The sequence below is a fragment of the Eulemur rufifrons genome, chromosome 24 (assembly GCF_041146395.1).
Source record: "Eulemur rufifrons isolate Redbay chromosome 24, OSU_ERuf_1, whole genome shotgun sequence".
NCBI classification, from domain to species: Eukaryota; Metazoa; Chordata; class Mammalia; order Primates; family Lemuridae; genus Eulemur; species Eulemur rufifrons.
The window spans coordinates 5538576-5556969 of NC_091006.1; the positions used below are offsets into that span (position 1 = coordinate 5538576).

Here is an 18394-nt window from a genome sequence, read left to right on the forward strand (position 1 = left end):
CATCTGATTAGGTGATATACATTAAAAATGCTATATATCTCTTCATTTTGATTTTGTCATATTTTAACATAAAATTAAGAAATATCATCTAATCAGAAATATGTTTTTTCTGTTATAACTTCTTGATTTCCTCTTGTGGAGTAAGATCCTTCCCACTCCACCACAATGTTATACAGATATATACTCCTAAAATTTATTTTAATATTCTTTAGGGTTTTAAAAATACATATATTTAAATGTTCAGTCCTACTGGAATTTGTCTACTGAATACTTTGTGATAGAGATGTACTTTTTTTTGTTCCAGGAAGATGGCCAGTTATATCAGCACCATTTATGCAATGAATGTCTTGTGCACACTCAATTGAATAGCACTTTGTCACATATATAGATCAATATTGTCTGGTATATTGTTTTAGTTGTTTGGTTATATTATTTTTATATTAAGTTTTGATATCTGATAGATCATGCTAATTGCTGATATTGCATGATTCTCATGTGCTAGGAGGGTATGAAGTACTTTACAAGCATCATGTCATTTAATTTTCACAACTATGAGCTAGGCATTTTATCCTCATTTCTGAAACTAAAACTGAAATAACTTCTTCATATTTTCATAACTGAAAGGTAGCAGAGCTGCAATTCAAATCTGCAGTATTGTTATTCCAAATCTCGTGGTTGTTCCCATATTTCACCATGACTAATACATATCACAGATTTTGTTAAACTTTATATTCTCCACAGCACTGGTTCTAACTAAAAATATGGCCACTGGACTACCAGTATCAGCATTATCTGGGCGCTCGTTAGAAATGAAAATTCTTGGGACCTACCTCGGACCTCCTGAATCAGAAACTCTGGGGGTCACGGATCAGACTTTTTAACTATATTTTAGTAAGCCCTCCAGATGACTTGAATGCATACCCAAGTTTAAGAACCACTGGTCTGGTTTCTTGCTCAGGGACCTGCACCTTGGTGTGTCTAGTAAGTGTTTATATTGAATGACTGACTATGTGGACATTGTCTTTCCAGGTTTCATGGTGTCTCTAGAGAGCCCTTGGGCCAGATCTTTCTCCAGAGTCCAGATCTTCCTAGCAGCTCTGCTTGAGTTCACGGAATACTGCTAAGCTTCAGGCTCCCTAGAGAACAAGGGTTGCGACCCAGTTGGCCATGCCAGCTAATTGGACCTCACCCCAGAGATCCCCAGTCCTGTCTCCAGAGGATCATCACAGCTCATATGAGGTGAGGAGTCATCTCAGGTTTGGGAATTTATCCCAGGAATAGATATCTCTGATCAGTCACCAGAGCCTCTGGGCAGGGGCAGATGGGCCACAGGAAGCAGCCAGACTCTAGACCTGCTGCTCCTGAAACAAATCTTGATCTTCTGTTAAAAATGAGCAATACTTGGGTAATGTCTCCATCTCTAGAGGCCAAGTGAATGTGTGACAGTGGAGAGGTGGACTGTCAAGGAAAACTGTTGTTTATTTCATCCTAAAATTATTTTGATCTTTTGACTGTAGATAGAATATCTGGTTAGAAGTCACTTTCATATGGTATTTTGAAAGTATTTTTCCATTTCTTCCTACATTGCCTCTCCAAACACAACTATTTTCTCTATTTTCTTTTTGAAATTTTTGTTTTTCAGATGTTGGTTCTCCATTTTTTTCCTCAGATATTTTCTATTTCTTTGCTGCTCTCCTTTCTAGGAAATTTCGTCAACTTTGTCTTCCAGCCCTTACTGAGCTGCTCATTGCATGTATCAGCATTTTAATTCAAAGTTTTGAGATTTAAATACTTTAGTTTGTTTTCTAAATATTCTTTTTTATTAGCATCCTGTTCTTATTTTGTGGGTGTAATATTATTTCTTATCCCTCTGAAGATATTGTGATAGTTTATTAGGAATAGTTTAATTTTTTGAATGGGCAATATATACACTCAGTTCAAAAATTAGAAAAATACAAAAAGAAATGCGCTGAAAAGTATTATGGTGAAAGAAATTCACAGGAAAGATGGGACTGTGATTCATTCACCTTTCCTCTGCCTGTCCATGTCTCCCTATGTAGATGACCAGTTTTATTAGTTTTCTTTGTTTGCTTAGTTCTGTATGCAAGTGAAAACAGCTACAATTGTTTTTCTTTGGATTTCACAAAAAATGGCCTGTTAGCCAAACTTTGTACACATTACCTTTTAATGTTTGTTTTGAAAAACACAGGAAATATTAATGTTATGAACAAGGTAGCATTGGACATTCTTGTCATATCTTCTCTTTCTATTGGAAATATAAGAAGTAGTGGAATTTAATTTCAGGGTTTAGTAACCTGAACTAAGTGTCTCAGCTGAATCTCAGTGAACTTCCACGTCTGTCACTGCTAGATAATTTTATGATTGGGTATCTTATAATTTTTATCTAGAACATAGGAAGAATGGAGTGAAGCTAAAGCTGCAATTGGTAAAGAAGCAGCAATCACCTGTATTAGCCAGAATAAGGACATGTTTGTTCAGTTTTGTGATTTGAACAATGTTCTGGTTTTTTCTATGCTCAAACATAATTGGTTTTGTCTTGCACCATGATAGTCAGAGATTGCTCTTGTTTGATGTTGGTGCTCTGTGAGATTGTTCTGTATAGCACTATGGAGAATACCATGACTTAGCTGATCCTGCCATGTCTTGTAGCAACACGGAAATTAACTGATAGTATCAGCGTAACTCTTAGCTGTCAGGGGTTGCTTTTGTCCTCATTGAAAAATAAAGGACTGGAAAAAGATTGACTCAGAAACAAGAGCCAAAAGAAATCTAGAGCTGCAATTTTAGGAACAGATCAGAAGGAATTTAAGATATAGAACACCTAAAGACATGAAGAGGAATAGTTCCTACTTACAAAAGGATTAATGTACAAAGAATTATAAAATTTATCAACATTTATTTTACTAATAATGTGTCTTTGAGCTATATTAGGTAAAATAAACAGAAATCATTAAATGTACCATTGGCCATTTTATCACACTAATCTCAAAAACTTATTGATCAAAGTAAACAAAAAATATAAACCTTTCCTATAGTATTGATTCTGTTCTCTGACCAGGAGTATTAAATTAGAAGTAAAAAGTAGTAGGCTATCATACAACAATTTCAATGTACTTAATGCCATTGAAGTGGCCACTTAAAAATGATTAAAATGTCAAATTTTATGTTATGTATACTTTAACACAGTTTAAAAAGTATTTCAATGAATAAAAGACTATATTTTGAAGTTTGTGTGGTAAAGCTAAACTCTAGAGGGGAAAAATATAGATTTAAATATAGTCAATAGTATAAAAGAACAATAAGGACTGAAAAAAGATAAGGAAAGATATCAGTCACAGAGAAGAAAAATAGTTCATGAAGATGTTTGATAGAAACAGTTGCCTCTATGTGGTGATGATCAAGAAAAAGTAGTGAAGATACACACTAAAGTATGTAACAAAACAGGAGACATAGTTACCTCTACACCTAAGATTAAAATAATCATGAATCAATATTATATAGAATTGTACAAAAAATATGAAAACCTACACAAAAGGATAAAATTTTACCAAAAATAAGTGTCTACATTGGTAAGAATGAGTGATTCAAAAGTCCTTGAAGAAATTAGAATGTTGACTTAATACTTCCAACACAGTCAAAAATGATAGAAAAGTTCATGTGTTTTTAGAGTTGATCTTTATGCCATAATTTTACGTAAAAGATACTGTTCAAAATTATTGTCAACCTTGTTTTTGGTTTTGTTTTATTTTTGTTTACGTTATTAACCTTGATGCCCAAAAAACCTGGAAATTATCAGCCTAGATTCAGAAATCAAATATTAATATATTAATTAACTACATTCAGGAGTAGATGAAAACAAAAGCGAATTGTTTATCATTGGCCAATAAGTGAAGCAAACATTTTTTCATTCAGTAGCCCGTTCCAAAGTCAAAGAAGTCAAAATGAAGATAGTAAAATATCTAAAAATAAGTAAAATATCTAAAAATAATACTATTAATATATATCAGAAGTTATGATATGTAGTATAGCAAAACAGTACTAAAAATAATGTCAAAAAGTTATTTATCTCCTGTGTCCCTTTTCTTGTAATTTGGAAGGTTTGGATTCTTTTTTGTTTGTTTTGTTCTTTTAGTGTCACCTTTACAACATTAACTTTTTGAACTAAATATTCTAATCTATTGTTTAAGACAATATCTATTAAATTTGTACTGTAAATAGCAAGACAAATTCTATACTGCCACTTCAAGGATTCTTTTGTTTGTTGGATGTTTTCATTAAACTTTAAAATTTTTTTTTCTATTACCTTTTAAAAATCCTTATTTCCATTTCATGTTTCTCACTTGTCTTTATCAGCTCTTTGCCACCTTGTGTGTTTTTGCAGGGTCTTTTCATCCCTTTCATGGAGAACTTCATTTTTAGGTTGCATTTTTGCTTTTTTTACTTCTTTACTGAGTTCTCCAATTTATTTTTCAACAATTTACATAACTATATTCTTAGCCTATCTGTTTTTCCATTAACTCTTCCTTGGATTTAATTATTTTAAGTAGTCAATTGTTTTAGTGAATTCCTTAAATTCATGGTAAAATGTTTTCTTCTCTTTGTGTCAATTTATATTTCACTTAATGTCCTCTGTTTTTTCTTTCATCCTTTTTGCTTAGAGCATCTTTGTACATCAGGAGATATTTATTATTATCTTTTTGTGTGAGGAGATTTCTTCCCGGACAAACTGTTTATAAGAAGCTTGTTTGATCAGGTGTCAAAGCTACTTTCCAGACTAACATGACATCTTTTTGATTCCCCATTAAATTCTCGATGATCTAGGGTTTGAGGGCTGGAGGTTTGGTGTACATAGGGTGTGAGTATGCAAGTGTATGACAAAGAGAAAAATTAAAAAACGTGTATTCTTTTCAGGTATATAGGGAACATTTTCAAAGAAATGACAATGTTGTAAGTCCCATGAACAGAATCACTACACATCACAAAGAAACAAATCTCTGAACACAGTTAAATGAAGAAATCAAGCAGGTAGCTTTCAAGCACAATAATTTTAGATATTAAAAATTATAAGTAGCTTTAATACTTTCTCCACATCCTTCCTGCATGCTCATGCCCTCCCCTGAATTCGATGACTTGCTCTATACCTATGATTTCTGGATCTTCATCTCCACACAGGCTCTCTGTCCGCTGCTTAGTGTACATCCTCACATATGTCCTGTCACCTAAACCTCAGTATGTACAAAATTTAAGTCGTTTTTCTTGTCTTCTTTTCCCAGCTGCCTCCTCTAGTCCTTAAATCCATGTGTGACACCAGAATCTACACGGTGACACAAAACTGATAAGAATATTTCTAAAACATTTTTCTCACCTTCACCCTTAATATGAGTTCTACCTCTTAATGGTTAACGCCAGTTTCCTTCTATAGCCCTTTTAACGCTATAGTCTTACTTTAGGTAAATGAGTACACTTGACCCTTGAGCCCTGCACAGTTTAAAATCCCCATATAACTTTTAACTCCCCAAAAGTTTAACTACCAATAGTCTACTGTTGAACAAAAGCCTTACCAATAACACAGCTGATTAACACATTTTTTGTATGTTATATGTATTATGTACTGTATTCATAGAATAAAGTAAGCTAGAGAAAAAAATGTTATCAAGAAAATCACAAGGAAGAGAAATTATATTTACTATTCATTAAGTGGAAGTAGATAATCATAACGGTTTTCATCCTGTTGTCATCACAGTGAATAGGCTGAGGAGAAGGAAGAGGAGGGTTTGGTCTTGTCTTGATGTCTCACAGGTGACTGAGGTAGAGTACGTGGAAGGGGAGGCAGGAGAGAGAGGCATATTCAGTGTAACTTTTATTAAAAAAATTTACGTATGAGTGGATCCACACAGTTGAAACCTGTGTTGTTCAAGGGTCAGCCATAATTCATATTCTTTCATGAATTATGCAGTGAGTCTTGTGACTGATCTTCCAGTCTTGTGCATCCCAAAATGTTCTGTACGTTTTGAGAATAAATTTCTTTTAATATATTTTTTAAACTTTTTAATTTTGAAATTATTATAGATTCCCAGGGAGTTACAAAATGTACTACAGAGAGTTCTTTTATAAACTCTACTTTATTGTGGTATGTAATTTTTTTTATTCTATGTTGGATTCAATTAGCTGATATTTTGTTGAGCATGTTTGCATCCAAGTTCATGAAAGATATTGTTCTCTATTTTTTTTTTTGTACTGTCTTTGTTTGGTTTTGATATCTTAGTAATACTGGCCTACAAAATTAGTTGGGAAGTGTTCTTCCTCTTTTATTTTCTGGAAGAGATTTTGTAAAAATGAGTGAGACTTAAAATAAGCTACATACACATAAAACCTGTATATCCTGAACTATAAAAGTAGTTTCCATAGACACATAATGGTTTTCATCAAGTACACATTTCCACAATGAACAAGTACTTACAGATATGTTAATAAAACACTATCCTAAATGCTTATCTTGCCATCACTGCCATTCAATTTTTAAGCAATGCCATTCTTGCTACTGAAAGCATTTATTTTTAAAAGCTTTAATCTGATCTCGGAAAACGAGTTATCACAAAACTTAACAAATGGTGTATTTAGGCCCCAAAAGGTTTTAAATCAAAAAAGACTTTCAACACAGAAGCATTCACATGAAACTTTCAGTTTTTCCAAAAAAATAAGATCATTCTTGATCTCTGAAGAAAAGAATATTAAAATACATTATCTTTTAAAATAGATTAGCATTCTTACAAAAAAAACTATATTTTCCTCTATCATCTCCTTAAAAGAAACACGAAAAAGTTCACTCTAGCAACCTCTCTGTCTACTTTTGTATACAAATTTCAGAATACATAAAGCACATGTTTCAGCTATTGTAAAGTCAAAGATGCCATTTAGATTTCACATATTAAATAGCTACAGTATAGGTTACAACGGCACAAATATACCTAACACATAAATACTATTTCATCCTTTAGATAGTCAAAAGTCAGAAGGAACTGCATGGTTTACAAGGTAGTTTAACTTATGCATGGTCATTAAAACCAAATAAGTAATTCAAGTATGGTCATATAAAGGCAGGTAATCAATCCAATATCACTCCACAATCAAAGGCATGAAAACAATGGCAAAAAACTCTGTGTTTCTCCATCTTTCATTTACATAGGTAGATAACAGGACCTCACTGTAGAAAATATACAATTATTAATATTATATATGTTTTCCTAAGAACATAATGGAGTTGTGGAAACTACAAAAGGTGTCAAGATCCATAGTTTGCTTCATCAAATGCTTTTCTAGTTCGTTTCAATTCTTCATTTATAGTAAGCAAGTCTTTAACCCTTCCAGACTTCCTTGGGTCCTTTCGAATCAAGAAGACAATATCTTCAACTTGTACTCAACCTTGTCTTCCAGTCGCCATTGCCTTGTGAGTCATTTCAGTGATGAACTCTATGACAAGGTCTTCAAAGATATCTACTGACTCAGTATAAGGATTCTGGTCGTCTCCAAAGTCATACATCTCAATTCTTTAGAAAAAAGTCTCTTTCTTCTGCACCTGATCCAATTTCTTTATTTTCTTCCTCAAAGATGGTGTCTTCCTCCTCATCTGCCATCCCACCAGGCAGCAAGCCTACAGTATCCCAGTGGCTCGCTTCCAGTCTGCAATTCTTATTTCATTAAAAACAACCCTCAAACCCAGCTGCTGGATTATTTTTAAGTAAATCCCAAACACCATGATTTATCTAAAAGTACTTTGGTATATATCTCTGAGACATGAGAACTTTTTTTTACTTTTTATTTAGCATAACCAGTAAGCCATTATTACACCTAAAACAAAATAACAGTAATTCCTTGACATCATCTATTACCTATCATTTGAATTTCTCAAAATGTGTTGTAAATGTCTTTTTAATGTCAGTTCATTTTAGTTAAGAGCCAGACAAGGTCCAGAAATTACATTTGGTTAGAATGATTCATGAGTCTCTGTTAATAAAGAAAAGATTCCCCTCCATATTCTTTCTTTTGTAATTTATTTTTTGAAGAAATGGTTCATTTGCTGCCCTCTAGATTTAGCTGATGTTTTGGTCTTGATATTGTTCAATATGTTCCTTTCTCCTTCCCATTGACTTTGAATGGCTTGTTAGATCTGGAAGCTTGATGAGATTCGGGTTTAAATGTTTTTTTGGCAAGAATATTTTCATAGGTGGTATAATGATATTCATTACTATGTCATATCAGGAGGCACATAATATCTGGTTATTTCTCTTTTTGTCATGTTAAAATTGATGGGTGGATGCAGATATTATTAGCTGATCCATCCATTAGAAATTTTTCTTCAGCCTTTCACTTTCACCTGAACCATTTCAGCAACCATTAATGATTATTGATTTTGATTAATGATTTTTTATTTTGATTAATGATTATTGATTAATGATTATTATTTCAGTAGTAGTTGTAAATGGTGATATTTTAATTTTATCTTAACTTCTTTTTTTTTTTTTGGAGACAGAGTCTCACTCTGTTGCCCAGGCTAGAGTGCCGTGGCGTCAGCCTAGCTCACAGCAACCTCAAATTCCTGGGCTTAAAGAATCCTCCTGCCTCAGCCTCCTGAGTAGCTGAGACTACAGGCATGTGCCACCATGCCCAGCTAATTTTTCTATATATATTTTTAGCTGTCCATATAATTTCTTTCTATTTTTAGTAGAGACAGGGTCTCACTCTTGCTAAGGCTGGTCTTGAACTCCTGAGCTCAAACAATCCGCCCGCCTCGGCCTCCCAGAGTGCTAGGATTACAGGCATGAGCCACCGCGCCCGGCCATTAACTTCTTTATTAGCTAGAATCATTCTATTAAGAACTTTTCCTTATCAGTTGCTTGTTTGGTTATCCTGAAATACAGATTTTATAGCGAAATATATTTTAGTTATAAATCTGATCACCTTAATTACCAGTACTAAAAGTAAAAAAATCCATGCTTCTCTGTGATCCAAATGTTTTTCCTGTAACTACCGTTCTGACACATCATGCGGACTTCTATCCATTTATATAGAGCTATTTGCTGTTCCCCAGACTCATTGTGTATTTTCCTATTTCTCCACCATTTTTCATGTCCTCTGGGGAATGTCCTCCTCACTCCATATTCTGTATTATTCTTCTTATCTTCCTACTTAAATTCTGCACCTCTATGGAATGTAAACTTACTCCCTCATGTAGAATGCACATTTTCTTCTTTTGGGCCCTCAGTGTGTCCCACATGGAGATCTACTGTTCAAGACCTTGATGAACTTATGTCTTCTGTAACTTTAGTCTTCTTTATTTTCCAGGTTTTTAAAGTGGCTAGAATATTTGGAATGTAAATAATTCATTTCTGAGTTCCCAGGACTAGCATAATGACTAGTCCTAAATTGCTCAGAAAGTGTATCACAGGTGATTCATCCAGTTGCTAGAAGACTAAAAGATAGCCTATTTTAATTATCAGTTTTGAAAAATGAATAATTCAGCCTGCACAATATAGTAAGACCACATATCTACAAAAAATAATAAGAAAAATTAGGCAAGCATGGTGGCACGTGCCTGTAATCCCAGCTACTCTAGAGTCTGAGGTGGGAGAATCCCTTTAGCCCAGGTATTGGAGGTTGCAGTGAGCTATGATCACCACTGTACTCCCACCTGGGTGACAGAGTGAGACGCCATCTCTTAAAAGAGAAAAAGAAAAATAAATGATTAATTATGGTACAGAACAAATAGCATACATTCTTTATTGGACTTCTGTAAGTCCACAAAATGTGTAAAAATAGATAGCATTTAATTATATGTAAATTTTACTGAAAATAGTTAAACAAATATTATTCTAGTTAATGATTTGTATTGTGAAATATTTAGCAGGAAGTATAGTGGCATCTACAGTATACTTTGAAATGGAAAAAGAAGTAAGATGGATGGATAAAAGGATAGATAGATGTGTGATAAAACAAGTAGTTTTAATGATAGATCCTAGGTTGTGGGTATATAGGTTTTTACTGTACAAGTCTTTCAAATTTTCTCTATTTGAAAATTTTCATAATAAATTATAGGGAAAAAAGGGGTGAGTTTTTTTTTATAATGAAATTTTTTTTATTTGAGCATATTATGGGAGTACAAAAGTTTAGGTTACGTATATTGCCCTTGCCCCTTCCATGGGTGAGTTTTTAAAAAGAGGGGCTAAATAAACAAATCCCATGTTCCATATTCCTAAATATAGTCTGTCTATCCCCCAAAGATAACTATTCATATTGAGCAGGATTGTACCCTTACAGGGATCCGTGTCATTAAGGGATGTGACTATAGATTTCAGCAGAGAGGAATGGCAGCACCTCAACCCTTCTCAGAGAAACCTCTACCGGGATGTGATGCTGGAGACCTACAGACATCTGCTCTCAGTAGGTAAGGAGGCCTCACTAGGAGTGTTTCCATCTTCAGCTGATTAATACTATGAGATATCTTAAATAGGTGATGGTTTTGTTCTTCATTTTCCAGGGTTTATCTATTTATGGCACTCATAATATTACTCTGTTCTCAGAAATATATGGTTACTTTTCTGAGGAACAAACCCTCATTGAACAATAATAAGACTATTGGTTGGTCTCTGAAACAAAATTAGCTGGACCCCATCCTTTATCATCTCCCCTGTATAGGATATCAAGTTCCCAAAGAAGAGGTTGTAATGTTGGAACAAGGAAAGGAACCATGGGGATTGCAGGGTGAGAATCTACATCAGAGCTGTCCAGGTGAGTGAGTTACGACCTAGGCAGGTGGGAGACAGGGGAGTAAGTCTCACTTGTCTTGAGAAAGACTGGATCCTTTGGAATGCTATTAACCTGACTCTTCTGGAAGGTTCTAAATTTTTTATATTGTTTGAGGAACTGTGACATTGTTGGCCTCTCAGATGTCTAAATGCCTTGTACCTGGATGACCTTTGTCACTTCTATCTTCTTCCTTGGCTTCTTGGATTCTGGGTCATGTGCCAATCTGCCTCATTAGAGATCTTTCTTGATATGTGTCTTTTCTCTAACATTCTCTTCCTTACCTTCCTTATAGTCTTAGGGCCTTTCTTTATACATTCAGTCAATCCATGATCTACTTTCTTTCATAATTACTACATGTCATGCATTCCCCCTCCTGCTAGTACCCTTTTATTTATTTATTTCTCACTATGAGATGCATCATAACTTTATCTCCAGCAGGCTGGCTTCCTATTATATTTTCTCCATAGTCACTGCCATGAGATTTCTCACTTCTTCCCAATTGTCCGTGCCTTTCATCCAGCTGATGACTTGAGGGGTTACTGGCACTTAATCTTTGGGAGTACCTTTCTGCTGTGTTTCACGTTAATCACCCTTCCTGCCATTTCTTTCTAATGTTGCTTCAGTAATTCCACACTGACCAGGATCTCTCTACTTGGTTTGTTTTTTTGTTTGTTACTGATTTATTTTTATACTTCACCTGATGAGGTTTGAGTTTAATCATAGTCCTCAGTTTAGGACCCACTATCATCATGAGTTTATGTGAGGATTCTGTATTATTATTATTTTTTATTCAGTCCCTTTTCTGTCCTTTCTCCACACCCATCCACCTTCCCATGATAAGCCACTGTTTTATATGAGGAAATATTTTTGACTTCATGCAAGCTGTAAAATTTAACGTGAATTATGGGTATAGATCATTAGTTTATGTGAATGTTACTATGCTGTGTTTCTTGTTTTTTTACCTTTTCCCACATCTATCCATGTTTATTTATTCATCTAGTTTATTTCCTATAACTGTTGAATTGTTTCCGAAAATGTCTCCTATGAGTACACTGTGAGCACTTTCCTCATCAAGTTACTCAACATCACCCTCTTCTCTGTATTCAACTGGACTGAGCCTTTGGCACCCTCTCCTCTAGCCTCTGTTAGCTGTTCCTTGAGCTAAAATCACCTATTTCTCCATTGAGAAAGGGAATTTTAGTTTCTAGCCTTATTGCAAGGAATATCTGAAAAGGCTTCTTTGCACATTCAAAGGGAAGATGATGATAGAAGTGATGGTAGGCTGTATTTAATTTTAGAAGAATTGTGGCAGATTGGTGATGAGCTGGAGATCTGTCAGCAAAGAGAAAATAAATCTTTAAGTGATGTTACAGTAGTCAAGAAAACATTGACTACAAAGAGGCATTATGGATATAAAGATACTAGAAAAATAATTCATGTGAGCCCAAACATCACTTCATTTTCCAAAAGACCCCCTCAATTCAGTCAATTGTAAATGGTTTAAAGCATAATTTATATTTAGAAAGTCATAAATGAAATAATGCATCAAAGAATGTTAAAAAATATTACTAAATATGGTAACACATCTTTCTATACTAACCTTGAGTGTACTCCCAACAGGACAGAAATTATGGGACTATAATCAATGTGGAAAAATTGTCAGTTATAAACAAGCATTCTCTCAACATCAGAAAATTCATCCTGGTGAGAAATCTTATAAATGTGCTGAATTTGGAAAGATCTTCACTCAGAGGTCACAGCTAAAAGTACATCTGAAAGTTCATACGGGAGAAAGACTCTATGTATGTATTGAATGTGGGAAGGCTTTTGTAGAGAAGCTTGAATTCATTACGCATCAAAGAACACATACTAGAGAGAAGCCCTATAAATGCAATGAATGTGGAAAATCCTTTTTCCAAGTATCTTCTCTCTTCCGGCATCAGAGGATTCATACCGGAGAAAAACTCTATCAATGCAGTCAATGTGGGAAAGGCTTCTCTTATAACTCGGATCTCAGTATACATGAGAAAATTCATACTGGAGAGAGACATCATGAATGCAGTGATTGTGGAAAAGCATTCACACAAAAGTCCACACTCAAGATGCATCAGAAAATTCATACAGGTGAGAGATCCTACATATGTATTGAATGTGGACAGGCCTTCATACAGAAGACACACTTAATTGCACACCGAAGAATTCATACTGGAGAAAAACCATATGAATGCAGTAACTGTGGGAAATCTTTCATTTCCAAGTCACAACTTCAGGTACATCAACGAATTCACACAAAAGTAAAGCCATATATACATACTCAGTATGACAAGTTCTTTAGTAATAGTTCCAACCTCATGACACATAAAAAAGTTCAAATTAGAGAGAAATCTTCCATATGTACAGAATGTGGGAAGGCATTTACCTACAGGTCAGAGTTGATTATACATCAGAGAATTCACACTGGAGAGAAGCCTTATGGATGCAGTGACTGTGGAAAAGCCTTCACTCAGAAGTCAGCACTCACAGTGCATCAGAGAATTCATACGGGAGAAAAATCATATGTATGCATGAAATGTGGATTGGCCTTCATCCAGAAGGCACACTTGATTGCACATCAAATAATTCACACTGGAGAGAAACCTTATAAATGTGGTCACTGTGGGAAATTCTTTACTTCCAAGTCACAACTCCATGTGCATAAACGGATTCACACAGGAGAAAAACCCTATATGTGCAATAAATGTGGGAAGGCTTTCACCAACAGGTCAAATCTCATTACACATCAGAAAACTCATACAGGAGAGAAAGCCTATATTTGTTCTAAATGTGGAAAGGCCTTCACTCAGAGGTCAGACTTGATTACACATCAGAGAATCCATACTGGAGAGAAACCTTATGCATGTAGTACCTGTGGAAAAGCCTTCACACAGAAATCACATCTCAATATACACCAGAAAATTCATACTGGAGAGAGACAATATGAATGCCATGAATGTGGGAAAGCTTTCAACCAGAAATCAATACTCATTGTGCATCAAAAGATTCACACAGGAGAGAAACCTTACGTATGTACTGAGTGTGGAAGAGCGTTCATCCGGAAGTCAAACTTTATTACTCACCAGAGAATTCACACTGGAGAGAAACCTTATGAATGCAGTGATTGTGGAAAATCCTTCACCTCCAAGTCTCAGCTCCTGGTGCATCAGCCAATTCACACAGGAGAGAAACCCTATGTGTGTGCTGAGTGTGGGAAAGCCTTTAGTGGCAGGTCTAATCTCAGTAAACACCAGAAAACTCACACAGGAGAAAAGCCCTACATGTGCTCTGAATGTGGGAAGACCTTCAGACAGAAGTCAGAGTTGATTACACATCATAGAATTCATACTGGGGAGAAACCTTATGAATGCAGTGACTGTGGGAAATCTTTCACTAAGAAATCACAGCTCCAGGTGCATCAGCGAATTCACACAGGAGAGAAGCCTTATGTGTGTGCTGAGTGTGGAAAGGCCTTTACTGACAGGTCAAATTTGAATAAACACCAGACAACACACACTGGAGACAAACCCTATAAGTGTGCAGTCTGTGGGAAAGGTTTTGTTCAGAAATCAGTGCTCAACATGCATCAGAGTATTCACGCTTGAGATAAAGAGAGTGAGAAAACCTCATTGAGGACAGATTTGATTGTACATTTTTGAATCCATGCAACAGACTATTATTTTAAGTAGAAATGCCCACACCAAAATGTCACACATGACTGTTCAGAAGATGATATCTGAGAATGCACTGAATGAGGAGAGGGAAACTTCCCAAATTGTCATCAGCCTAATTAAACCTTGGGACATTAATAATGAGAAGGAACTGAATCAATTAGGTGCATTAGAAAAAGCCTTCTCATGAAAACTGATGGAACACTTTTACCAAATTCTTCATAAGAAAGATTATATCATGTTAATGATAATCCTGTTTCCTGCGGGATAGTTATGCTACCAACAAATTGAATGGCAAAAGAACACAATATATATGGTAGTGATAAATCCCAGGTTTTGTGAGTTGTTTGTTACAGAACAAATTGTCTAACAGAATGGTGGGTGATTTTTCATCCTTTTGCATCTAACTCAGTTGTGTGTATCTAATCCCCCATTGAATATTTTTATCAAAAAAGAGATACTGCAATAAAAAAAACCTTATATATCCAGATATAAACCTCAGAGTGTATTTTGACTCCCTGTTGTCATCTAGCACCATGACTAGCAGCCTCCCTCATTAGCTATCTGTGCCTCTGAACCTTACATGCCATCAGTACATTGTCTTTTGACCTGTAGCACAGTGACTTGTGAACTCCCGCCACTCCCATGAAAGCTTCTGAGAGCTATGGTTTCACTCCCATGAAACCATAAGAATTTTCAGGTTACCTGTGTCAATTGAAGTCTCCCTTCTGTTACCACAGTTCTTCCAACTCATTTGCCTTAATGATGTGACTTTCATAATAACAAATCAATAATTCATATTATTAGATAAAACGAACACCAGCGTATGTTCACTGTTTGCTCTGTGTCCATCTTTGTGTTATGCACTCCCCCATGTATCTCAAACACATCCATCGAGTTCTTGCCTCAGGGCCTTTGCATTTGCAGTTACTTCTCCAAAGAGCAGTTCATTGTATCTGTGTGTTTTTCCTCCCATAACACCTCCTAACAGGCCTTCCCTGCCCTTCCTTGCCTGTCTGGTTTAAAATTCCAGGCCCTCCCCTTCCTCCTTTATACTTCTCCGTAGCACTTACCACCATGATGTGTTGTATATTTAATATTTTGCTTATTTGTCAGTTGCTTCTGTAGTAGAACATTTTCCCCTATTTTATTCACCACCATGAGCTTAGTCCCATGCCTGCCTTACAGCAAGTGTTCCATAAATGCACACGGGGGAGCATTGACCCCTGCTTACTGCATCAGTTCCCTCTGATTGTTTCTACGTGGCAGCATAAGAGGCTCTAATAGGGAGAACCAAGTTGCCTAAAACACAGCAAACTTTTTCACTTCTAGTCTTTACCTGGGCTGTGATCCTTCCTGTCCCTAAAGCTCAGAAGTCATTGTAAACCTTTTGTCCTGATGACAACACATTTAAAGAAGGGAAAACTGAAGTACAGGAAATCCCATGTGTATGCTTGCTTCCAGGATTCCTTCCCATGATTTCAAAATCTCAAAGCTCCAAAGTGATTGCAAAAGCCCTGCTTGGCCAGGTGCGGTGGCTCACGCCTGTAATCCTAGCACTCTGGGAGGCCGAGGTGGGAGGATCGCTCGAGGTCAGAAGTTCGAGACCAGCCCCAGCAAGAGCAAGACTCCGTCTCTACTAAAAATAGAAAGAAATGATCTGGACAGCTAAAATTATATATATAGAAACAAATTAGCCAGGCACGGTGGTGCATGCCTGTCATCCCAGCTACTCGGGAGGCTGAAGCAGAAGTATTGCTTAAGCCCAGGAGTTTGAGGCTCCAGTCAGCTATGGTTGCATCACTGCACTCTAGCCTGGGTGACAGAGTGAGACCCTGTCTCAATAAAAATAAATAAATAAATAAAGACATGTTTATTGAAGTATCATTTACATATAATAACATTCAGCCATTAAAGTGTACAGTTCTGAGAGTTTTGACAAATGCATATAATCATGCAATAAACACAATCAAGAGAGAAAACAGTTTTGTCACTCCCCAAAATTCTCTCCTATCCCCTTTTAGTCAATCCCTCTCCCCACTCCCAGCCCATGGCAATCACTGGTTTGTTTTCTATCTCTGTAGTTTTGCTTTTTCTGCATTGTTGTAAAAATGAGTCATTGTGTGTGTGTATCTCCTTTTCGATCTGACTTCTTTCATTTAATGTGATGTAGAGACTCATCCATAAGATTGTATGAGATACAAATGAAAAATAAGGTGATGAAAACATGCTCAACACCAGTAATTATCAGGAAAATTCAAATTGAAACCACAACAGGATACCACTCCTTTTAGAATGGCTAAAAATAAAAATGCAGTACCAAGAATTGGCGAGCATGCAGAGCAATGGAAACTTTCATACATTGTTGGAAGGAATCTAAAAGGGCAAATGTTTGGTAGCTTCTCATACAGTTAACCATAAACTTATATGAGTCAGCAATCCCATTCATAGGTATTTACTGTAGAGAAGTGAAAAATTATGTTTACATAAAAATCTGTACATAAATGTTCACAGCAATTGCATAATTGCCAAAAATTTGGAAACAACCTAAATATACATAAATAGGTGAATGATTAAATTCTAGTACATCTATACAATGGAATATGACTCAGACAAAAAAAATGATATATTGACAGTCGCTACAACATGGATGAATCTTAAAAGTATTATTACATTTCATAAAGTTTATTTATTAGATAATAAATTATAAATATCTGAATTAGATTTATATATAATTTTATATGTGCATATCACTATATACCATAGTAATATTGTGTTTACAGCATGTTGTGTAGTACATTGTAACATTTATTGTATATTCCTTACTATAATAAAATGGATTCCATTTTGTATAATATATATTTTATGATTATTATTGGATTATGTGATTTTTATATTTCATATATCAAACTTTTATATAACATTTTATTTCTATTTTCACATATTTGTTTTTAATGTTTATAGTGTAAAGTTGCAACTATAATAAAAGAGATCATAGGGTCTGGAAAGCTGCAGTTGAAGGTCAACATTTTTTTTTTTTTTTTTTTTTGAGACAGAGTCTCGCTTTGTTGCCCGGGCTAGAGTGAGTGCTGTGGCATCAGTCTAGCTCACAGCAACCTCAAACTCCTGGGCTTAAGCGATCCTACCGCCTCAGCCTCCCGGGTAGCTGGGACTACAGGCATGCGCCACCATGCCCAGCTAATTTTTTCTATATATATTTTGGTTGGCCAGATAATTTCTTTCTATTTTTAGTAGAGACGGGGTCTCGCTCTTGCTCAGGCTGGCCTCGAACTCCTGACCTTGAGCGATCCACCCGCCTCGGCCTCCCAGAGTGCTAGGATTACAGGCGTGAGCCACCGCGCCCGGCCAACATTTTTAATTATTTATCAACAATCCCAGTTCTAGCTGTTTTGTTTTTTGTTTTTTTTTTTTTTTTGAGACAGCATCTCACTCTGTTGCCCGGGCTAGAGGTGAGTGCCGTGGCGTCAGCCTAGCTGACAGCAACCTCAAACTCCTGGGCTCAAGCGATCCTACTGCCTGCCTCAGCCTCTTGAGTAGCTGAGACTATAGGCATGCGCCACCATGCCCGGCTAATTTTTTCTATATATATTTTTTAGTTAGCCAGATAATTTCTTTCTATGTTTAATAGAGACAGGGTCTCGCTCTTGCTCAGGCTGGTCTCGAACTCCTGACCTCGATCGATCCACCCGCCTCGGCCTCCCAGAGTACTAGGATTACAGGCGTGAGCCACCACGCCCAGCCCCAGTTCTGGCCGTTTTAACATCAAGCAAGCTTGTTCTGGCTTTGGGCTTTTGCACTGACTGTGTTCTCTGAAAGAACTTTGCTTTCTAAGTGCCCATGCATCT

General features: G+C 35.9%; 1 protein-coding gene and 1 pseudogene across 1 annotated transcript; one reads left to right on the forward strand and one right to left on the reverse strand.

Moving 5' to 3' along the window:
• Positions 1-1167: 1167 nt before the first annotated feature.
• On the forward strand, positions 1168-14507 carry LOC138374779 (zinc finger protein 585A). The gene is made up of 4 exons (XM_069457911.1): positions 1168-1239; positions 10336-10462; positions 10714-10806; positions 12445-14507. The coding sequence occupies exons 1-4, from the start codon at positions 1168-1170 to the stop codon at positions 14460-14462; spliced, it is 2310 nt and encodes a 769-aa protein (XP_069314012.1). The 3' UTR covers positions 14463-14507.
• On the reverse strand, positions 7304-7655 carry LOC138374786 (transcription initiation factor TFIID subunit 13 pseudogene; annotated as a pseudogene).
• Positions 14508-18394: the final 3887 nt, after the last annotated feature.